General features: G+C 42.0%; 1 protein-coding gene across 1 annotated transcript in view; it reads right to left on the bottom strand.

Annotated features, from left to right (window-relative positions):
- XKR5 (XK related 5) overlaps nucleotides 1-25,141 on the bottom strand; it is a 44,246-nt gene that overhangs the window by 10,236 nt on the left and 8,869 nt on the right. The window contains exons 2-5 of the mRNA XM_030195126.1: nucleotides 23,836-24,019; nucleotides 15,980-16,161; nucleotides 10,234-10,443; nucleotides 2,221-2,390 (exon numbers count right to left, since the gene is read on the bottom strand). Of these exons, the coding sequence (XP_030050986.1) occupies nucleotides 2,221-2,390; nucleotides 10,234-10,443; nucleotides 15,980-16,161; nucleotides 23,836-24,019 (746 nt within the window). The remainder of the gene's footprint in view (nucleotides 1-2,220; nucleotides 2,391-10,233; nucleotides 10,444-15,979; nucleotides 16,162-23,835; nucleotides 24,020-25,141) is intronic.

The raw sequence follows: 25,141 nt of genomic DNA, 5'->3' as shown, positions 1-25,141 counted from the left end.
GGTTGGGCTTGGTAGAATGCCTCAGCCACTTCTAAAGCATTCTCTGGGGTCAGTTTAGGCTTTGGGAGTTGTTCCTCCTGATGAAGGACAACACGAATTGCGGTCTCGCATCGAGGAGCTAAAGCAAAATTGAGGAGCTTAAGTGGAATTGATGTGTGTTGTGGTCCCGGATGGAAGCGCTCTTCAAGCTGCACAGCGCCACAGAGGGAGTCTATCATGACATTTAGCTTGTGAAAGTTTACGTACAATACAGGATTGAAGCTCTACTCAAGGAGGAGTTAAGTGGTCAAGCTCTGTATAATAAGGAAAGGAGGACACCTTTCGATGCAATAAGTTGAATAATTTGAGACTTGACGCTACACTGGACTGGTGTTATTTTAAGAATCAACTAAGGATGCTATTTTATAATCCTGAAACTGCACAGTGCTATATATCTTTGATTTGTTTGTAAGTGTAATATCGTGATGCAACGGTGTATTGCATCACATATAATAACAGGCAATAATGTGGATATATAGAGGCAAATGGGTGGTGTGAAAGACTTGTATGAGTGAGTTCCTAAGGTATCACATTTGTTTGTGGTCAGTATTATTGTCTGTCATAATATGTATTAAAGAGGTATAAAATATTAGAGTACTTTGGTATTGGTGTTTATATGATCTGTACTCTATTTTAAGTAATTTCCCCCAGAGTGAAATAGATTTGTATTCAATTTAAAGCCAAACTTAAAGAACATTTATTTTGTTAATCAAGGATTTATTTGGAGATCAAGGATTGGGATCCTTTTAGTGACATTCTCTTCATCCTCTTACCTTTTCTATTTTATTTGTACGTTCTGTTTGTTTGCGATACTGTCTTATTTAAATTGTAGTTCTGTTTCACTTTCTATTATTGATTTTGTTTTGCTATGTAAACTGCTCTGATCTGTGTGCCAACGAGGGCTTTATAGCAAGTATCAATAAACTAAACTATCCATGAAAACGTATTTCTTGGTGTTGATTTTAAGTTTTCCTCTTTGCGGCTTCATAAAGATTAGATTAGAGGGACCACAGTTGTTAAGGCACAAAGGGCCTGATAGAACAATTTAAGCGGCAGGAGCCTTTCCTGCACTCTTAAATCCCCTGTTGCCATCCAAGTGGGGATATTCAGCAGCATTTAACCGGGGAGTGCTGCAGAATATCCCCCCACAGATTGTCCGACTGAAAAGTGTGCAGGCCAGGGGCGGTGCCGCATATTATGCAGGTGAAGGGATATTCAGCACCAGCACCCGCGATGCTCACAGGGTTAAATTAGATAAACTCATAAGCTGTCCTAATTTAATCTAGTGAACATGTGGGTGCTGGCGCTGAATATCGGCTGGCACCCACATAAATCTAATTTCCTTTCTGATCCCCTCCTGACCCCCCAAAAGCTCCCACCCCTCCTTCCTATGGCCTCCTCCCATCTGGCCATCCCTCCCAAAGTGTAGGTAGGCCCCCCTCGGCCTACATTTAGTGCCTGGTGGTCCACAGGAACGTTGGGGGCAGGAGCAAGCCCTCTCGCTTCTGCCCCTTGTGGCTGCTGGGCCAAAATGGCTGCTGCGACCTCTCACAGCATTACACATACCGCAAACCACTATGACAGGTTGTGGCAGCCATAAGGGGCAGGAGGGGGCTCTACTCCTGCCTCTAACAACCACTGCTGGACCACCAGGACTAGAGGGAGGCCTTGGGGGAGGGGGGCCTTCTAGGGGAGGGGGTACTGGGTTATGCCAGAAGGCTGGAGGGGAGGAAGGGAAGGAAGAGACATTGTCGGGGGGGGGGGGGGGGGCAGGCAGGAGCGGTAGCAGGGCATTTTTTAAAGTCAACCCATGTTATGCAGGTCTTGGCCTGATATGCAGCCAGGGCCCGCATAACTGTCTTAAGCGGGCTCGGCTGAATATCAGCTGGGTCCCCATAAGCTCTGGGTGGCCAGGCCACCCCAAATTATCCCCCAATATTCAGTGCTACTGCCCGGACATGGCCCGACACTGAATATCGGGGGATAATTTAGCCAGCGACAATCACCTTTTAAAAAAAATGATGAAAGACACCGGCTAAATATCAGGGGGAAAGTGGTTAGATATAATCCCAATAGACTGTTCAGGTTATTAGAAGAGTATTTGCTATGGCTGCAGTGTTATCTTAGAGATAAAATATGGGCTCTCTCATTTTGGTCTTATACTTTGAAAAGAGAACTTACCATATAAAAAAAGGTGGCCCTATACCTGGAAGGGCTGGTCTTGAAATTAATGTAGCAGAAAACATAAACTGCTCCAAGGATGATGTTAAAAAGTTTCCAGTGAGAAGGTCTTATTATAATGTCAGTCTGCTGAGCTACAAGCCAGAAAGACATCACTAACCAGTGAATACCTGAAAGAACAAGACAGCACGAAAGGCTATGAAGTAAGAGCACTCTGCAGTTCATGTCCCTTAATAGTAAAATAAACATTTTAGCATGGTCAATATATACCTGTATTGTAAGTCACCTTAGCTAGTATCTACATGGTATTCAAATTTGGCTAGTGTGTTTTATATTTATTTTTCAAATAAAGATTAAAAAAATCACACAATCCAACCTATTCATTGTGATATACAGGGTACTATATTCAAACTGTGTATTCCGTGGCAATACTAACTAAACCTAAACCCTTTTAACATCCAAAGAGAAGATTAAGGGGTCCTTTTACTAAGCCGTGGTAAAAAGTGACCTGCGGTAGTGTGGGTGAATGTTTTTGGCACGTGCTGGGCCATTTTTACTGCGGCTGGGAAAAAAGGCTTTTTTCAATGGAGGCAGTAAATGGCCATGTGCTAGAAGCAAAAGTAGTGTGTAGCTATTTACTGCCTGAGCCCTTACCGCCATTCACTGACCTAGCCTTAAAGGCTCATGTGCTGCATGCGCCAATGTGACCGCACTGCCGATTACCACCGGGAGCGCCCCCACAGTAGAAAATATACACTCATTCTGCACCTGGACTAGCTTGCTACAACAAACATTAACTTTGATCAGTTCCCTATCTATTGCTGAAGTATACAAAGAACTTGTCTTGAGTTTAGCTAACCATCAAATTATCCCAACAGACTCTGCTCCCATCATATATCTGCTCTTGGTCCTTCAACTATATGGTAAGCTGTATTATAGAAAATCTTTAGCATCATATCTATGTTAATTCAATGTTCATACTTATTAGATCTATCATTACATACAGAATCCACGGGGATGGGGACCCGCAGTAACCACAGGGACGGAGACAGAACCCGCAGGGACGGGGCAGGGACAGAGCCCATGGGGACGGTGACAAATTTTCTACTTTGAAGCCTGTTAACAAACTGGACTGTTATTTATGTTTGAGTGATGCAGACAATGATATTTTGATTCTTTGGAAAAACATGCTGGCCACAACTAGCAAAATTTGCATGGGGGATATTGTACGTTCCTGCTACCAGCACGTCTTCTATTGCAGAAAGGACTGTGGAAGACAGGAGAGCTAGACTGAATCCTGAGATTGTTGATGACATATTCATCCATAGATTTAAAAAATCATAACAGTGATTCATAGGGCACATTTCTCCTCCACTAGGGCATATGGAACGAGTTGTATTTTGTACCCCTGAACCAGTGGCGTAGCCAGACCTGACATTTTGGGTGGGCCCAGAGCTAACGTGGGTGGGCACTTTATATATAGGTTATGAGTAGGCTTTCTTGGGATACATACAGAATATAGCTAGAATGTTTCCTCTAACAGCTTTCCACAGGAAAAATGTATTCAAATTCTGATAGCACATCAATAACAGCAACACAAAATCCCTTCACTGCCAGGTACTTTGTGAAGTAACACTATATCCTGCAAAGAAGCTTCTTAGAACCTATGCTGCAAACCCTAACACCAATTCTGAACAGGAATACCAGTAACAGTACCTTTCAAAAAGGCAGCAGTGAATATGCACAACAGCAATACATTGGAATAGCCAGACACGTCAGACTCATAAATCCTCACACAAACCACATGCCAGCAGAATCTCTCACCTGCTCGGTCACAGATAGAACACAGACCAACCTTATCAATTAGAAAATAAAGGACCAAAAATTAAAATTTGTCCTGTAGTCCATCCTTTCCCTACCCTCCTCCCATCCATCCCAGTGGCCCGGCATCAGCCCTCCCCTACTCTCCCCATCCATCCACCTAGCCCAGCATCAGCCTTTCCCTTCCTCACCATCCTTCCGTAGCTAGGCATCAGCCCTATCCTACCCCCACCCCTCCCTATAGCCTCAGCCCTGCCCTACTTCCACCCATCTCCTGCCCTTCCCATTCTCCCCCTCCCCCACCCTGAAGCACACCAGCATTAAAAATAAAACATTTTGTTTTTTTTAATGTCCTGTGCACTGTAGAGTCCACCACCACCCAGAAACCTGCCTACATTAAATATAAAACTTGTTTTTTTTTTATTTTAACCTGGGCACTGTAGAGCCCACCCCCACCCAGAAACTCACCTTTATTAAAATTTATTGTTGGTGGGTTACTGGGTGAAGGTGGGCCCTTCACTGAAGGGAAAAAAAAGTATATTTAATGATTATACTTTTTTTCCCTAGGCAGTGAAGAGCCCACCCCCACCCAGAAACCCACCACAAGCATTACATTGTGTGTGTATATATATATATATATATATATATATATATATATATATATATATATATTACCTGGGCAGCTGGGCTTCAGTTTTCCAAATTTTTATGCACACCATACACTCAGTGTGCACATGGTGGCAGATACAGACTCAAAGCACTGCAGATTGTGCTCTGTGTACTGCTAGCTCCTGTGCCAAACATATTCCGCGAATTAGAAAAGAAAGACGGAAGTCCAAAAGACAGCCGGCGTGGTTAAAAAGTGAGGTGAAGGAAGCTATTAGGTCTAAAAGAAACGCCTTCAGAAAATGGAAGAAGGAACCGTCTGAAAATAACAAGAAGCAGCATAAGGAGTGTCAAAGCAAATGCAAGGCGCAGATAAAGAAGGCCAAGAGGGATTACAAAAAAAAGATAGCAGTAGAGGCAAAAAAACATAGTAAAATTTTTTTCGGTATATTAAAAGCAGGAAGCCGGCAAAATAAATGGACCAAGTCAAGCTGGCCAAGTGCTCGTCAGAGCCGGCCTTCTTTTTTCCATTATAGGCCGAAGCCGACCATCTCATAACCATGCCCCCATCCCACCTTCCATAACCTGACGAAACACCCCCTTTAACTTTGGCCAACCCTGCGACGGAAAGCAGTTGAAGCCGGCCAAAATCGGCTTTCAATTATACCGATTTGGCCAGCTTTAGGAGAAGGCCGGCCATCTCCTGATTTGTGTCAGAAGATGGCCACCCTTCTCCTTTGAAAATAAGCAGGATTGGCACTCAGGGCTGAATTGAAGCCCTAGATTTATCTGGTAACCTAGATGAGCGTTGGTTGGAGTGGAACACTTTCACCCCGAGTGACAAAGGGACCTGTTAAGAGGACCCAGGCGCCAAGGAGGACTAGAAAATAGAATTTGACCTCTTCTGGGGTCTGGATTTTAGCTTACACTTCTGTAAGCAATGGATGGTGGTTTCAGCTTGCATTTCAGCAAACAGTGCTTTGTGGCTTCGGTTTGCTCTGCGGCATTTGGCGGGAAACCCTCAGTCTACACTGTCGGATAGGCAGCCTGGGTCACATGTGTGCTAAAAACGCTAGCACAGTAAACAGGGCCTGAAATGTAAAACTTATGAAATACCAAAGTACAGCAGGTGGTACTCTGATTTAACTTCACAAGGAACAGCAGATGAAGCCCCTATTGCAAAAAAGGCACTTGCAATGTATAAATTAAATGTGTTTTCTATTAAAGCAAGGACTGCAGTTGGTGTTGGAAATAAGGAGGAGCAGAAGGCCGCCTTAACCCCTAGTCCCTGAAGAAAGAAGAGTGAAACCTGCGGCGTCGGGTGTGTTCAGGGGAAGGCGAAGGACTAAAATGTGATCCCCAGTTATATGGTGGAATAAGGAGATATATATTGAGACAACAATGCAGCCATGATGAGAAGCTCCAGATGCATGACTCAGATAAGTGATGGCTTATGTTTAAATAGTAGCTGCCTTACACCATTATACATGTTGAGATAACAGTATTAATCAATGAGGCAGTAAGCACGTGAACAGTGAGCAGGTATTTTGGACTGGTGGGGCATAAGAACTTTTTAAAAGAAAAAACAAACATATATAAAAAATATTCGCACCAGTCTGATAGCACTTTTATTGGGACATGATGTTTCTAACAAAATAAAAATAATAATATAAAAAAAAAAAACAGAGCAACCCGATGAATGAAGTGCTACACCACTAAGCTACGGAGATATACTATGTGCTTATTATAGTGGGAATATCTGAGGGTGCTCTTCCACAAAAATAGAAATTCAGCACAATACTAGCGGTAGGCCAATGCTTTCCTGGTTTTGATGAGATAATTCTATTAAAGCATGGCTTTTGCATCATGCACCCATATAAATGATTTCAAATCCACATATTCTGTGCCATATGACTATTGTGCATAAAGTATTCTTCTGTGAAAATCATTTAACATTATTCTGCACTGGAGAAACATGATGTAATTGTTCTGACAAAGCTTAAAAATAAAAAAAAATTATTTGCAGCGTGTTGCTGCTTTTACCGTCATCTGCCCTTGCTGTGAACTATTACTGTTTACATAATACAGTACAGTTAGTTGTGACCTTTGACTTTTAAAGCCAGTAACAAGTATTGATAGGCTAATAGTACTTTCTGGAAGCCAAGATAGATAAATGCTGTGCTGCATTCTCACAGGAAACATTACCCTAAGAGATAATTCTCAGTATAATTGAAATATGCCAGTTTTGAGAACTTATCTCTGCAGTCTGTATTTTGTACTGTACAGGAGGAAATGTGAGGGGGATGCTTTATGCGATTAATTGTGCAATTCATTTTTTTAATCCCATGATTAAATCTTTTAATCATTGCTACCTCTAGAGAAAAGACAGATCTCTGGGGTGCGGTAGCTCTGGTTCCTCTCCCACCCTCTTCTTTCTACCAACAGCTGATTTACCATGGCAAAAATCTGCCTTGGAAATCATTGAACTAGCACATTTGATAGGGCCCCTTCTAAACATTTGAGCTCTAGGTACATGCCTAGTTTGCCTATGCCTTAATGCTGCCCTGCTTGCCATAGACCCTCTACTGGATTCAGGCTTGGGTCTTTGATTGGGGTACTTGAAGACATTCTATTTTTTCTTCCTGCGCCACTTCACTATTGGTTTTGCATTGTGCTTAGTATCGTCCTGTGGAAAGCTGAAGCTTTTCCTGTCAACAAGTTTCAAGTTTATTGGATGCTTACTATTCCCACCCATCAGACGAACTGGGCTGCTTACAATCTAAAAATGAAAAGGGGAAATAGGACTGCAGACAGACTAGACTGCAAACTAAAAAAGGATCGACGTGAACTCCAGTGCAGATGGTTCTATGAGTAACAGAAACACTGTTTCCTCCAGGATATGGCCATAGTCTGCACCAAATGCAAGTAATAAACAAAAACGGTAAGAACACCAAAATCCCACGAAAAAACAAAGAACAAAAACAGAAGTGGGAAACGGATACTGGCACTTCGGAATCAGACCAAGGAACACCGAAGATGGAATGTTAACCATTTATTGATGATGCTTTATGTTGACTTGACACAAACGTGCCTGCCTCAAGAGTCTCTTGATGATATATGATGTAAGCAATACAAAACACAATTAAGTCAGTTGTAAAAGACTATATTGCAAAGAGGGTCTTGAAAAAGGCCGCTACAAAGCATGTGCTTTATCAACTGTTCGGCTGGACCTTAGTCTGATTCCGAAGTGCCAGTATCCGTTTCCCACTTCTGTTTTTGTTCTGTAGTCTGCACCATCCATCTTCCCTTTGATCTTCACCAGATTCATGATCCTGCTGCTGCAAAGAATTCCCACAAAATAATGCTGCCACCACCATGCTTTCATGTAGGGATGGTACTGGCAGGATGATGTACTATGGTTGTTTCATGTTGCATACATCACTTAGTATTGAGACCACAAACCTTCTCCCACTTGTGTATAGTGTTCCCTGTTTTTTTTTTAATCCTATGCGATACATCATGTGGCTTTCCTTTAGCCATGGCTTCCTTCTTGCCACCCTCTCAGAGTCTATTTTTGAGGGCTAATCATGAAATTATTTAATAGTCAACACATTTTCCCCAGCCTCAGCCAGAGACCTCTGTAATTCTTATTGTTTCCACATTACACTGATGGAACTGACAGTAACCCAAGAAATATTCGATACATTGAAATTTCTTATAGCCTTCTCTCATTTCAGATTTTTGAATTATTTTATCCCAGAGTTCTTTTGGGACCACCATGCTTAGCATGATTAGATTTTTGCTTCCATGTCACTTCATACAACAGAAACAATTTAGTTTAGTTTTAATTTAGTTACAATCTTGCTATACCAGCAAGGTAGTTTACAATACATTAAGAAGCAAAATTTACATAGGGAAGACAAAATACTAGAACCAAACAAGTAGAATAACAGCAAGGAGGGGACAAAGGTACAGTAAAGTAGTGAAGAAATCGTAGTGAAAATAGAAATTATAGGGACAAGGAACGGAAACAAAGGCTTCAGTATAGAATCAAATTTTATGGCCTGTTTAAAGGTAGAGTTCCAGTCTCAAGGTCATAGGCAGAATGGGTTTGCAAAGGGAGGTGTGAGCTAAGAAAAGGCAGAACAATGTGTAGATTCAAAGTGGATTCTAGATGGTGGTGGAATTGCCAGTTACATCAGCTGTTAAGAATCAACAAGGGGAATAAGGGGTGAGAAAATCAGATGTTGGAGAACCTGCACGCAGAGTTTTGAATGATAAAATTGCATTCCCCACCCAGGAGTATTCAAATCAGCTTGGCTACTGTGATTGGACACATGCGAGCTGTATATACCTTATTATGGGTCCTGTTAAAGCAATTTTTGGAACAGAGCTCATTTGTGTTTGCTAATACAAAGGATGTGACTTTTTAGTTTGTTTCTCATTCTTAATTACTTTTTGAATATTTCTATAAAAAAGTTATTTCTTAGTGAAAAGTGTAGAGTAAGTTGTGAAGAGTGGCCTAGTGGTTAGGGTGGTGGACTTTGGTCCTGGGGAACTGAGTTTGATTCCCACTTCAGGCACAGGCAGCTCCTTGTGACTCTGGGCAAGTCACTTAAACCTCCATTTCCCCATGTAAGCCACATTGAGCCTGCCATGAGTGGGAAAGCAGGGGGTACAAATGTAACAAAAAAAAAAAAAGACCAGTGAAACAAACTACTTTAATGCATTTTGAACTGTATATTTTAAACAGCAGAATGTGAGAAATGTACCAGAGTGTGAAGAATTCTGAAAGGCAGTGTACATAGCAATTTAGCTTAGTACTAGGGTACAGGTATGGACATGCTTGATGTGTGCTGCTGTACAGTTCCTTGCTGGCTATCAAGAGGTAGGAAAGAAAATGCACACTGCTTCTACTGCTGTAGTCTTCCCTGACCTCTAGCACCATCTGCAATGACATTAATATTTTTGAAGCACTTAGACTTACAAAGTTCCATAGTAACCTATAGAACTTTGTAAGTCTAAGTGCTTTGAAAATGAGCCCCAATGCACTGTCTGCTACCTCTCTTATACAATCTGCCACGTATGAGAGGGGGTGGTGGAGGACAACACCTTGACCCTCACATTCTTCCATTGCTGCTATTTTAACAGTACAGAGGGAAAAACTATCTGTTTGAATGTTTTAAAGAGAGGAGGGCAGCAGGCAACAAATTGGTAGGTTGTTATAGAAGTCTATATTTTTAACTATATCACTGTCAAAGCTGTTCTCAGCTACACTGAATCACTGCTTTATGGCTAAGAGCTAACGTATGTGGATATTTCTTCATCATTTTGGAAATAAACTGAGCAATGATGCAAGTATTTTGACAAAAAGCCATCTCATCCTAACTTGTGCATTATGCAAGAGGGGTGCCTACTGACAGGGATTAAATGACACCAGCAGTCTTCCACAGCATTTTTCAGCGAGATGTTTGTTGTTGATACTGTTCCTGCATCGGGAAAAAAAATTGTTCTGCTAACTGAGTACATTCCTCCAGCTGAGGAAAGGAAGGCACTACACAATAATTAAGGAAACTCTGACCCTACCTCCGACAGCAAATATCCAGAAATGATAAACTCTGGTGAAGATAATCAAAGCCACAATCCTGGCCCCAAGCATCCCCATCCGCCAGAGGAGCTGGCAGAGCAGGGCGGCCGCAGGCATGTGCAGGTGACCTGGTTTCATGAGACATGTGAAACGACTGTATGACACCAGAGACCAAGACAGAGATAGCAGTGACAACCCAGCACTCACAGCTGTAAAACAGAAAACAGATCAAAATGGATATTTTATTTATTTTTATTTATTTATTGCACTTGTATCCCACATTTTCCCACCTATTTGCAGGCTCAATGTGGCTTACAAACCTGTTATGGCATCGCCATACCAGGTTAAATAGTACAATTGGTGTTATAAAGAAGTTAATGAAGACAAGAGGATTTGTTCAAGCAGTTGTAGAAAGATACATTCTGAATAAAGTTGGATAGGTGTTGTGTTACAGTTAAGTTATCCCTGCAAAAAGATGCCAATCAAAAAAAGATGGAGGTCACTTCAGACAAACATTTGGCAAATCATTTTCAGGTGCCTCTCTAGTGAAGAAGTCACTCTGTAAAATGCAAATACCCACAGTTCCCTCTCTGCTCTCTGCTACAGGGTATCAGCCAAACCAAGGTTGAAATGTGCTATCTTATATTTCCATCAGGAGTGACCAGCATCTGAATCTTGATCTTATCTCCTTCATGTCCTGCAAGGCAGAAGGAACACAGCTCAGTTTTTTCAGCTAGGTTGGTTCTGTAGTACTACGACTATACTTTACTACAGAATTGATACTATGTATACATGAATTTGTATTTTTGTTTGGTATCTAAGAGTGATAGAGAGGTAGCAAACTAAAATAAAGCAAACATGGCACAGGAGACACAGAGCAAAACATGTCTACAATGGCAGCCTACTTTGAGCACAGTTCTTTTTGCCCACCATTTTTGAGAATTTCCCTCAATACGGCTCATGGGCAATTCAGCTGTTTACCTATGTGAAAAATCCCACTGAATAACTGTGTGCCACTCTCTGCAGTAGGAGTACCTATATCATTTAAAACATGGGTGCTTTTATCCACTAGCAGAAAGGGGGGCAGAATAAGCAGGTAGGAAGAAAAGTAAGTGTGCAGTCCATATCTCGAAAGCCTGGCAAGTACTTTCTGTGAGTTCATTTACACTTGTCTCAAAGTAGGTTCAAATGTAGGCAAGCACATTTACCGGCTGTCTGTGGCCTCTTCGATTTTCATATAAAAAGACTATGTTATAAAAGAAAGAATGTGCAGATGTTCACTTTTAAAGTAAGCCTAAAAAAATACCGCACAAACTTGCACCTGCTCCTTGCATTCTTTATAAAATGGAAAGTGCTTATTTTTTTGTGTGCATAGAAATATGTTTGTAATTTGGTTATGCATATATTTTTATGTCTATAAACCCTGTGCAATCTTATAAGATGAACACAGTTTATTTAGATTTTGCTCACACCTTTTTCAGTGGTAGCTCAAGGTGAGTTACATTCAGGTACTCTGGATATTTCTCTGTCCCAGGAGGGCTCACAATCTAGGTTTGTACCTGAGGCAATGGAGGGTTAAGTGACTTGCCCCAGATCACAAGGAGCAGCAGTGGGATTTGAGCCGGCCACCTCTGGATTGCAAGACCGTTGCTCTAACCACTAGGCCACTCCTCCACTCCACTTTATGTGCAGAAATCCCTTATTAAATTACCCTCAAAGCATCATCAGCAAAAATATTTGTGTAGCATAGCTCACTGCGACTCAGAGATCTATTCTTGGACATGATCCCCTAGATTCTATATATGGCGCCCAGAACTGTGTGCCCTAATTTGTGCATGTGCCCATGATACCCATGCAAATTAACTGAGTAACAAGACAATCACCACCAATAACTGGGTACTAACAACCAATTATTGATGTTAATTAGCATTCATTAAAATTTGCGCACACAAATCCGGCTGCGTGCTATGATGCATGGTGCATAACTTTACTAGTGTGTAACTGAAAAGAAGGCATGGCACATGGAATTTTACAATATGGCCTTAGCACACCTAACTTGGGTGCCAGCATTTACACCAGGTTTCAGTAGGCGTAAGTCTGGCATCTAAAGTTAGGCGTGGGAATTGGTGCTAAGCGCAATTATAGAATCGTGCTTAGCGCCAGTTTTTTCAGCGCCAAATTTTGAGCGCCATTTACTGAATGCAGCCCAATTTGTGTTCATGGAAAAATTTAGTTAATTCCAATGTCTGATTTCCAAATAAAAATTTCAAAAACAAAAGAAGGAAATTTTTCCAGAGAAAACAAGCTGGTTTATTATTTCCTCTTTCCATTGCTACGTACATCTAAATAAAGAACATAGGATACTTCTTTACATTTAAATTCTTTCCTAAAATTGGGTGATATCAGCAGGTCAAACTGTATTACTTGTGTTAGAATTTAACCCTGATATTCGGATTAATATCCTTATGCTTGCAAAAGGTGAAATTTGCTCTTGCTTACTAATTTCCTTTCTTTGAGTCCTGCTACATCAGTTCAGACAAAGTGGGTTATATCCCCCAATCAGGAAATGGAGGCATAGAAAAAAAAATGACAACTCAGTGACATCATCAGTATCAAGAGCTGCCTCTGTCCTGGAGCTTGCCAGTATTCTACTGACAAAGCAGATCTAAAACTCCTGAACAGCAACATAGGTTAGTTATACCCATGCCGTACATCAAGAATTTGACATCGGTGTACAGTATTAGGAAACAAAGTCCTACCATAATTTATGGATGCATTAACATGATTGACTAATATGACAGGAGCAACCAAATATGATTTCAAAAAGGTATATGAAAGAATAAAAAAAAACCTGTAGACTGATCAGGAAAATAAAGTTGTGAACAACTTTTATCAGCCCGCCCTGTCAGCCAGTGCCACAACAGAAAGTAAGACAATTATGGATCCTCCAACACTCAGATTAGGATACCACCCCCATGCTCATTAGTACAGTTAAGACTAAAGACCCAGATTGAATTAATGACCTGGTCCAGAGTGATAGAACATCTTAGCAACTCCCTACACCATCTAATAGATGTTTTTTGGGGGGGTCATCCTTACTGGATGTCGAGAATCATAGGTTGACACACTATACCAGATGTAAAACTACCCTCTACCATCTCTCTCTAATGAGAAACAGGATACGCACCAAATGCTCCATCAGACTGATCTAGACAAGGGGCTGGCAAGGCACAGCTGAGTGGTTAATGGCCATAGACAAAATGAGGAAGCAAGCTGACTACAGATGTTGACACTGCATAAGGCAGCAGCCAGCCTATGCCAAGAGGAAGATCGGCCTCAGAGTCAACAGGCCAAACAGCGGAGAAATTCAGGACTGCTAAGTTCTGGGGCCTCTCAATAGACTGATTTTCTCCAGTGTCTGGCAAACTGGAAGCTCCACTGATGAAGTACTCCAGAGACTGAAGCAGAAGAGCAATCATCTCTCTACACATACCTGGGGTTGCCAGGACCTAAGAGGTAGAGGTCCTGGGGAGGCTCAGCAGAATGGGCACAGAGGCCCCAGGGTGGCCAAGAGAGCTCCAATGAGTAGTGACTCTTGCAACAGAAACAGACTGGGTAGTTCCAATGATGCTGCCCTTCCCTAGCCACCCACTGAATCTCGGGAGATGGCTGCCTACAGTTTTCTCAGGAAGGTGCTGGCGGCCTCCTGGGAAGTCTATACAGGTACTTGTTGGCAAGATGCTTGGTCCCACAGATGAGGGAGTACAAGCCCCAACCTCAGAAGCCAAGTTCGATCTACAACAGTGACCACAGCCTCTACCAGAACAAGGAACTCAAGCTTGAACCTGGAGACCCCTCTGATCTGAGTCAAGAAGCAGGGAATGATTCCTTCATTCCAGAGGAACTGTGGGCCATCAAAGCTTCATCAGCAGGCACCAAAGAGCCAATCCCTTTGCCAAGGACTGGTTCCCAGAACGACCACCTTGCCTGCAGATGCTGACCTGTAACCAGCAACACTGCATGATAGTCTCCATTGAAATAGAAAACTGTCCCAATTTGTGTGTCATCCTTATGTGGACTGCTGCTCCACATTTTACCCTTTTTCCAGAAGATTGATAACCTTTACAAATCACATCTTTTTAAATACGCTGATTGCTAGTTTGGACATTAATCTTGTATGTTTACCTTACATTTATCTAAAAAGACTCCTGAGGCAGGCACTATTGTCGAAACATGGTGCTGTGTCGGGTCTTTCATTGAATAAAGTACTTTGTTACAGCTACGTCATTCTCCTGTCCTCCTTGGAAGTTTTTTTTTTTTTGTTACATTTGTACCCCATGCTTTCCCACTCATGGCAGGCTCAATGCGGCTTACATGGGGCAATGGAGGGCTAAGTGACTTGCCCATAGTCACAAGGAGCTGCCTGTGCCTGAAGTGGGAATCGAACTCAGTTCCTCAGTTCCCCAGGACCAAAGTCCACCACCCTAACCACTAGGCCACTCCTCCACTGTGATAACATGCACATACAGCCTTGTACTGGCAATAATCTGGTTAGGCAGCAGCAGTCCCCATTTAGCTGCAGCATCTTTTCTCTGCTAATCAAGTCAGCCACTGCGACTGGCATAATTGGATGGCTCAGGGTGCAGCCTACAAAGGAACTAGAATGGCCCCTAGATAAAGTAGCAGGCACAGCTCCAGAGGTCTGTCGGGGGGCGGGGGGTCCTAGCCAAGGTGACCCATTACTGAAGCTAGTATTGCCCTTGAGGAGGGTGAATGGAAAACAACCCCAGTAACTCCCACTAAAGGACCTGGGCTCAGGAAATGCAGGAATCCCACAGAAAGTGACATCTGTCTGTCTTTTTCTTCCAGACTAAACAAACCGTTGGCCTGTCCCAAGACTCCATGGTTTGAAGTCCTGCCCACCCCGGATCTTTCTCTCTCAGGAAGTATGTTGGGGGGGGAGGGTTTTTAACCCATATTAAAAACTGGAAACAATCCCAGTACTCACCCCCCACCCCCACCCCAGCTGGCTATAGCCTCTAGTACCAACACCAGCTCCTACATCTTCCAGGCAAAGGCCTGCAAGCTCTGGCCTGGGCTCCCAGGTCTTCTGTTGACTGGAACTTTCCAAATAGCTACTGCCTCACCAAACCAGTGGATCGAGGCTTGGGGAAAGGGAGAGCCCAAGTTTCTCCGTTGTTTTAGCAGAAAGGGCCATAGCCTGATCCCCGAGAGCCCGCTGATACAGCAGCTTACCACTGGATCACCCTCCATAGAGCGAGACCCTGAGAGTCATGCCTGAAACTACATTGCACCAATCCACTGCATGATCTGCTGGAGGCACAGAAATACTGACAAATTCCAGGACTGCACCAACTCTTACACTGATGAATTGTCCATTTTTTGTGTAACTCCATCTGATGGTCGGGGAATATAACCCACTTGTCTGGACTGGTCTAGCAAGACAATAAGAAATGTGATATTATGATTTTTAGTAGGTAGAACAGAGGGGACCATGGCAGTGAATCTCACCTGCCAGATGGCACTATTTGAACTTCACTGCTCCTCACTTACACTATGTAGATGCACTGACCAGTGGAAGAGGGATGTTTCTACCAACTTCATTGAATGCACAGACTTACTACTGGATGCACCCATCCCTGTCCATCTCCCCAACTTCTCAAAGAAGCTGAAGCCCAATCTGGCATGGCTGGAATGTGGGAAGGAGTCCTAATGTTTATTTACCTGGAATAGCATCTGATTGCTCTGCGGCAAGGTAAATGTATGTCTGCAGCAGCAGGTGGGGCAGTGATTGAAGAAGAGCTTCCAGGAGCCGCAGCACTGCCAGATCTCCCTGCTGCAGGACCAGATCTCCAGTGGTGGGAGGTCCTCCTCCTCCTCTAGCTGCCCACAGTATATCCCAGTGCCTGGATAAAGAAAAAGACTTGTTAAGTGCAACAGGACAGTGGTGGGGAAACCAAACAAACTTCTGATACCATGCACACTTCTATCTGATGCATAGAATGCAACAGCGCAAAATGTTTCCTCTATTAGACAAAGCACCAAGCTTGCTTTTGGCATACCTGCATTTCATCTTAGTGCACAAAAATCTGGAAAACTGTGGTCCACAACATGAGACCAATGTCATGTACATGCTTAACTCTCTATTTCTTGTTATTCTTAATCAGCACCAACTGAAATGCAAGCTATTCTGATCAGAATGGAAATTATTCCAACAATAAAATCAAGCTAAACAGTATCAGAGCTTTTTCTCTTGCACTACAGTAGCATAGTTCATTGGCTTGTGTCAAAGTTAATTTGCTTATTTTTGATAGGTAGCCACACCCAAGCCATGAGGATCCACCCAAGCCATGCCCACTTTCCGGCCCAACCTGCTTCTTTTGAATAACCCCACCCCTTTCAAGCATAGCTCAGTCCTCTCGGCATGTCAAAGAAAGTGATGTCATAACTCCACCCAGGTCATTCAAAATGGCAGCAAGTAGTGGATGCCCCTATGGGCACTTCCTGTTTTACACTATTCACTGCCATTTTGGATAAGTCACATGACAGGAAATTACGTCAATCACCCCCAACACCAACCCTCAGCCCTGGAGGAGCATGAGCAGTTTTTGTTTTTCCCTGTCCTTAAACCATTCCTTTTTGTTTTTATCCATTCACTCCTTGCTGATTTTTCCGACCTTCTGTTTTGTTTTTTCAACACGTGGCAACAGGCAGAAGTCTGTTACAGCTAAAATGTTCATTCTGCAGGCACCAGGGCATCACCTTCCTTTCAGAAAAAATTAGAGCACCAAGCATATACTTTATCTTGCTGATTTTAGAGACTTCACACACAGAGAAAAAATAAAATCAACTTTTTAGACACAAGCCTCCTGTTTCAAGGCTATGTACCAGTTTACCTGATGAAAAAAAAGCAGCAGACACTCCCCATCCCATCCCCCAACCCCATCTGTACACTGCCCAAAAAAGAAAAAAGGCAAAATGATTGGGTTTCTCTGGCTTTCTGTCTCTGCACACAGACACAAAGCTGTTTTAAGATAAATTTCACAAAGCCTGGGGTCTGGCTTGCCATGGCTTCGCTGATATCCTCACCTCTTCCTCCTCTCAAATCATGCTGGTTTTAAACTGTGTCAGTCTGTTCTTCTCTGTGTGAGAAGAAACAGATTGACACACAGCCCCCTCCCTATCCCCACACACCCTCCTTTTCTGCAACCAAGCTGAAAGAAAAAAAACAAAAAAAGCTGGTTTTAGAGATCAGAGTCTCCCACAGTAGTGTGTGCATAGCCAGCCTGCTTTTTGTTTTTCCATACTCTCACAGCCCCCCCTCCCTATCCCCCACCCCTTTCGGCGGGCAATTAAGAAAAAAGCAGAGCTGTGTGGTTACAGTTTTTAAGACAGAGAGAAAACCCAGAGTCATATGTTTACACTGATTTTATGTTTGCAGAAGTCTCTTACTAGAACTCTAAAAATGGCTTTTGTTTAACCAAATGCTGACTCTTCCCGCTTTTCCTACTTCACGGCTTTCATGGCTAACACATCCCCAACACTATCAGCAAGCAATCCCCTCTCCTAACCCCCTCTCCCCCCATGCGCACGTCAGCAAGCTAAGCTCTCGTATACAGAGACCTGTAAGAAATACATTTCACACTTTATATGCTGACAACTAAAAAAAAAAGCTGGCACAGCCCACAACTCGTGTACATAAACAGATGCAGCCATGTTCCCTCTAAGCTGAGTGGGAGTCCTTCATCTCAGTCCTGCCAGTTGGGGTGCTGTTTCACAATCACATTTTCAATAGTGAAGGACAGGCAAGGTTTGCAGAATTCCAAGGAACCTGCCTGTCCCTAGCGATTGAAAACACAATATTGAAGCACCACCCCCTACTGGCAGCAATGCAGTTGGAGGACTCCTGATAAGCTTAGAAAGAACAGTGGATGCAGCACCCAGCTAACCTGCCATATGAAGTCATGTACAAAAAAAAAAAAAAAAAACCTAAGCAGAATTTATTTTGATCCGGAGGCGGAGGTGAGTTTAGGAAGCATCAATGCCTCTACAAAATATAATAAGGCTCTCAAAAGAAAACATAAAGAAGAATGACTATCCTGTCCCCTCTCCCCTCACATGGTACCCCTTCCCCCGATGCAGAATTTACTTTAAACCGGAGCTGGTAGGGAGTTCACGTTTTTCCTATAGATACTGAAGATTGATGCATGCCTGCTCCATCCCTTCTCATGCATCATAGCAGGACCCTCTAACAGTGGTAAAAATTTCTTCATTAAAAAATTGTTAGAACACGCCAATCTTATGTTCAGCGTGAAACCCAGTCAAATCGTATGCTGTTACACCTGCTGGCAACTTAAGCATGAAGAATTGTTATAAACTGGTACTCATATAGACGTTTTTATGGATTCATTGAAGGTAACATTTAACGATGACCTGATGTTTCCAGCCCATAAAGTAAATCTGGTCATCATCAATAATTTTATGGAGTCCGCTTGTAAAAATTATTAACTTGAAAAAGCCTTTACCAAATACACACATCACAGAAATTTAAGCATCTATCATCCAGAACAATTTTTGTGAAGGCAGAACACTGCATTATCACCTTAAATGCCAAATATATGATGCTGTTTAAGAATCTGAGAGATACACAGCAGATAGAGGTTCTCACCAAGCAAATGTATACAGGCAAGACATGTTTCTTTGGCAAGGTTTTTGAAGACGCTACCAGAAAACTGCACAGCTATCACAATGTGGATTTGAACGTGTTGATGCCCAAGGCTTACAAATTGAGGACGGACATCTTTCCCCCAGCTTTGACAGTCATATACAGTTAGAAAACAGAGTGTTGCTATGTAGTTTGTCTGTTGGTTTTACTAAGTTATGTATTTTAGGGAATTTTAATGTTCCATTTGTGCCTGATGAAAACCAGATTTAGGGATATTTCAGTCAATGGTTGCTCTTTCTCTGGTTCAATTAGTGTCTGAGTCAACACATTCTGCTGGGCATGTTCTTGATTTAGTTTTTTTGGCATCTGCTTTGTTGTACTTCCTGAGTGGTCCTGTAGAAGTGGGTGGTGTTGGATGGTCCGTTTGTTTTCTTATATTGTTTACTTTTGTCTTTTGTGGATGTTGTGCGAACGGCTCCTGTTAAAGAGCAGTTAGCGGTTATTCGATTGAGATTTCATTCAGAAAATTTGTGGAATGATCTGCAAGGGAATTCAGCAATGCTGCTTGTGACAACTGATTCAGTTGTACGATGGTACGCTTTTGAGTTAGTGGGTGAAATGAAGGTGGAGGCAATAATTAGGAATGTTAAACCTACTCAGTCATTGGTTGACCTGTGTTCTTCTGGTGTTTTGCGTTTGTTATCAAAAGAAGTAGCCTCGTCGGTGTGTCATTTTGTGAATTTATCTTTGTGTGATGGTGATTTTCCAGAATTGTATAAGCAGGCTACTGTTAAACCGCTATGGATCTGGGAGATCTGGGAAACTATCTCCCAATTTCCATTATTCCTTTCATTGGAAGTTATTGAAAAGGTGGTTTTGAAACAGCTAGAGGAATTTGTTGATATCAGTGGTGCTTTATTCATTTCAGTTTGTTTTTAGACGTGCACAAAGTGTTGAGACTGCTTTGGCCTCCATGGTGGATTCGATTAGAAAAGGTATGGATGATAATACTTGTTTCTTTCATTTCCTTAGATGTTTCAGGGTCTTTTGATTCAGTTGACATAGCATTGTTGCTTTGTAAGCTAAGGTGTTTAGGTGTGGAAGGACAGGTCCTCAAGTGGTTTGAGTCATATTTGGTAGATAGATCAATGATTGTGTGTAGTGGAGTAAAGGTGATTGATGTTAAGTTGGATCAGGGAGTTCCATAGGGATCAGCCCTTTCAGGTTTGTTATTTAATACATATATGGCCTCTTTTGGTGAAGTATTTAAGTCTTTAAGAGTTAATATCGCTTTTAAGTGGATGGTGTTCAGTTCTTCTTCCCTATAACATCTTGAGGGGATAGTTTAAATCTGCAATGGTGTGAATATATAGAAAAAGTTGGACAATGGACTTGTTTTAAATGTATCAAAGATGGAGGTTATGATTTTGGGTAGGAAGGTAAATGAAACTTGGCCTACTGTTTCTTTTGTTGATGTTTCTTTACAGGTTAAGGAAGAGATAAAGCTGTTGGAGGTGGCCTTGGATTGCAGACATATTGTCAAGACAAGTGTGTAATGTTGTTCGGGCATCATTTATACATTTACATCTTTTGCATAAAGTGAGACTTATGCTATCTTTGTATGATTACAGAAATGCTGTTCAGAGTTTGGTTGTGACTAGACTACTGTAATACTTGCATTAGTGGCTACAAGTTGTAAAGGTATTACAAGTGGTTCAGAATGCAACTGCAAGGGTGTGTGTATATCTAAGTTTGCTTATATGACTCTGATTCTTTAACAGTTACATTGGTTGCCTATCAACAAAGGATACAGTTTAAGGTGTTAGTACTTGTGCATCAGACTCTTTAGTCAAGTGCTTCTTTTTATTTTAAACAGATGTTAAGTGTTTATTGTCCAGGCAGGTCATGAAGACCTGAGACTGCTATGTGCCTTTCTGTGGGTGATATTGTGAACATTCACTAGGCTGTGACCATACCTTCAGCCTTTTCTGTGGCAGGGGCATCTTTATGGAATGCCTTGGCAGATCAACTGCGTTTATGCAATAGCATATTGCAGTTCAAAAAATTGTTAAAAACACATCTTTTAGTGACAGCTTTTTTTTTTAAAGCTGGGTAAGTCAATTCCCTTGTTCTCTGCTAACTGTTGGGTCAGGAGGGTATCAGGATTCAGTAGTGTCTTAGGGTTGTTGTATATTGTGTTTTTGTAGAAACCAGCTAAGTTTAGGTGGTATATAAATTTGTAAAATAAACAATAAATAAAAAGAAGTGATGAACCAACGCTTTTTCCACACATGCTAGTTGCACTCTCACAGGCAACAACATGTCTAACCGCCTGAAGAGGAACCTGGTGCTTTAAAAATTTTTAGTTCAGGCTTCACATCCTCGGCATCGCTTCAGACGACTTAATAGCAGCTATAGCAGAGACAGCCCTAAATACTCTGAAAGGTAACGTACCGTTATCATAGCATCAGATCAGCACCCTGAAAAGACAAAGACATGGGATAAAGAGTCTCAGGGCAAAATGATACCTCTTAAAACAAGTAGAGAGGTTTGGTAGCCGTGTTAGTCCACTTTTAAAGGTAATCAATCTGACGAAGAAGGGCAACCTTTGAAAGCTAATCAAGAAATGTATTATGTCCAATAAAAAAGGTATCATCTTATTTTCTTTTCCATGTTTTATTTCTATTGATTACTCTTAAAACAAAGAAGAAGCTGGTGACGCAGTCTGGAGGTTTTATTTAACCCTTGCTAAGTTTTGCCTTGCCGCTGCTCAACCTGGTTCACGGGGCTACACAGACAAATGCTCTTTCCTAACAAAGGAAACCCAGAGGTTGGGAAGAGTTTACACTGTCCTTGGTCGAACTTAATATACCTTTCACGGTAGTCAGCAACATGAGCAACAGGTATCTGCTCGAACATCTTAAAGAAAAACCTGTGCAGGCCTCTGTGCACCACCCCTGTGAAAACTGAAGAAAATTCATAAGAACATAAGAGTTGCTATACTGGGACAGACTGAAGGTCTATCAAGGCCAGTATCCTGTTTCCAACAGTGGCCAATCCAGGTCACAAGTACCTGGCAGAAACCTTAAAAAAAGAAAAACCTGTGAAAAATTATACCCTCCCCTATAAGAAGCAATCTGCATTGAACAGACAACAATGGTTAAACATGTAATACGTACAACAGGGCTGGTTGCGAGAAGACTCGGATGAGATTGAATATTTTGAAAATACATGGACAGGTCCGGAGAAGTTCAGAGGGATCATTACGATTCTTTATCACTTTCTCAGGGGGACAGAATTTTAGAAATATGCTTTTATGGAGTCACGGGAGCGGGATTTGCACGGAAAGTTAAGTGTGAGTGAATGGCATGCGATTTGCTTGGAAGTTAAGAAATCTTTTCCTTGTGTTTTATTGAAAGAAAATGAAATGATATAAGATTCTCACTCACTGGTATTATACTCCAGAGAAAATTCACAAGATGTTTCCCATTGTTCCGGATAATTGTTGGCGCTGTGGAACTGAGAAAGGGACCTTTTTTTGCATTTGGTGAGAATGTCCACAGATTCGAGACTTTTGGCAAACTGTGACAAAGTCAATCTTTATAGCAGTGGGACAGATTCTTTTTGATCCTAAATGGTGCCTTTTGGGCTTGGGTAACAAGAGGGGTCTTAAATGGCAGCGCCGTGTGAAGTGGATGTGCCTGGCTGCTGCTAAATCTGTAATTGCTGCACACTGGCAGTATTCAGATGGTCTCACTCCGCTTGATTGGGGGTTAAAATTACAAATTTTAACCCCCAATCAAGCGGAGTGAGACCATCTGAACACTGCCAGTGTCAACATCTTGAGGAAATGGGTCGTATGACTGCTAATCGCGTGGGACAGTTCGATCCAGAGGATGAAGAATAGACCCACTTGGACCATTTGCTACAAGGATTACAATCCCCTTCTTAGTTGAAATGGGGAGGGAGTTGATGTAGGGGAGCTATCATAGGTGGAAAACGATGAGCGCAGGGCAATTGATAAATAACTGGGTTTTGAGTATTCCATTTACATGTAAAGGAGATATATTTCGATGGGGGTGGGGGGAAGAGTACAGGGTTGGGTGGGAGGAGGGGCTTCATATTTTGGGAAATGGTATGTTGATCTTTTCTTACTATATGTTAATGCCTTGTGAGGGATCAACGCTGCATTGTACTTTATGTTTCACTTTTACTGTTCTACAATAAAAATAGTGTTATAAAAAAAAAATACTGAGTAGAGTGGAACGGGTAGACGTGAATCATTTGTTTACTCTTTCCCAAAATAGTAGGACTAGGGGGCACACAATGAAGCTACTAAGAAGTAAATTGTTTTAAAAACGGAGAAATATTTCCTCACTCAACGTGTAATTAAACTCTGGAATTCGTTGCCAGAGAGTGTGGTAAAAGCAGTTAGCTTAGCAGGGTTTAAAAAAGATTTGGATAATTTCCTAAAAGAAAGTCCAAAAGTCATTATTAAGATAGACTTGGGAAAATCCACCTCTTATTTCTAGATAAGCAGCATAAAATCTGTTTTACTGTTTTGGGATCTTGCCAGGTACTTGTGACCTGGATTGGCCACTGTTGAAACAGGATACTGGGCTCAGCTTGATGGACCTTCGATCTGTACCAGTATGGCAACGCTTATATTCTTATTCTAAACATTTACATGTGTAACAGGCACATAAATTTAAGTTACTGCATTATAGAATTACCCCAATGACATTTCTTTACAGGATGTCTGTTTACAGTATGAGACTTATCATATAGCAGTTGAACAAAGTTGTTTGTTTTAACCAATCACAGCATTGAACTGCTTTTGCTTTAGGGGAACAGATGGCTAAAGTCCTGCAAAATCAAGAGCAGTACCACCGAAAACCGTGTCAGTGTCTCTTACCGCTTTAGAATCCCCAGATGTAGAAGGTGGACTATAGTCAGAGGCCAGCATTCTCTGTACCCATCAGTCCGAAACCAAATGAAACTCAGGCCCTGGACCAGGCAGGCAGGCAGAAGAAGGGCAAGGCTCCACAGGCCCCACATGCATTGTCCCAAAAGAAAATAGTGGACTGTTAAGCCAATCTCTGCAAAATAAGGAAAATGTCCATTTAAACCATGAAGGCACATATCCACAGCTCCATTAGTTCCTTATTTTTTGAAAGCTATGTCAAATAGAAAATCTTAACTAGGTGACATCATACTAAACATCAACACAGCCAAAAGCTAACACATGCATTACATTTTTTCTTCAGTTCTGAGCCCCACAGTTGTCAATGTTCACTGAAGGACTTTATGAATAGTGCCAGTGTGCATATCTAATGCTCAGAAGACCAAGTAGACAAAGTCCTGGCAAGAGGGAAAACACTGCACTTATGTCTTCAAATGCTATAAGCCAGTGTTTCTGAAGTCCGGTCCTGGTGTGCCGCTTGCCAGGTTTTCAGGATATCCACAGTGAATATGCATGAACTTGATTTGCATACACTGCCTCCATTATACGCAAACCTCTTTCAAGCATATTCATTGTAGATATTCTGAAAACCTGACTGGCAAGGGGTACTCCAGGACTGGACTTGGGGAAACACTGCTTTAAGCAGTGAACACCCAAAACACTTCAGCAGAGAGCTAGGGTTTCAGCTACCTTCTGTTTTGGAAATGAAGTGATATACCAGGATCTGCTTATTGGTAGGGATGACCTCACTGCTCTGGGTGTATGTGCAATACACATACACCCAGATTCTATATAAGGTGCCCAAAACTGAGCACCAATCCAAGATGTGCGCCCAACTAAATTGGCTAATGAGCCAATTAGTACCAGTGATTGGGTGCTAATTGGCACCAAATTTCATTTGCATGCACATCTTGCTACGCGCTATTCTAGAACAACGTGTGCCCAAATTCCATACAGCGTAACCTAAAAGGGGGCGTGGCTATGGGAGGTGTATGGGCAAGTCAGGGGCATTCCTAAAATTTGTGTTCAGTGTTATACAATACCGGGGATGTGTGCCCAAATTGAGTGCTGAGAGTTACACCCGGTTTCAGCAAGTGTAAGTCTTGCTGCCCAAGTTTAGGTGCTGAAATCAGCACTCAGTGCTATTTGATAATGGGCGCTCATCTTGCTCCTGCTTTTTTTTTTTTTGTTTCAACAATTTTTATTGAGAATCCAGCATATTAAACATTTTCAATACATTTCACCTTACAAAATTTGA

This window comes from Microcaecilia unicolor, chromosome 3 (assembly GCF_901765095.1).
Source record: "Microcaecilia unicolor chromosome 3, aMicUni1.1, whole genome shotgun sequence".
Lineage (NCBI taxonomy): Eukaryota > Metazoa > Chordata > Amphibia > Gymnophiona > Siphonopidae > Microcaecilia > Microcaecilia unicolor.
The sequence above is the reverse complement of the archived record's forward strand: the minus strand, read 5'-3'. Positions and strand labels throughout refer to the sequence as shown.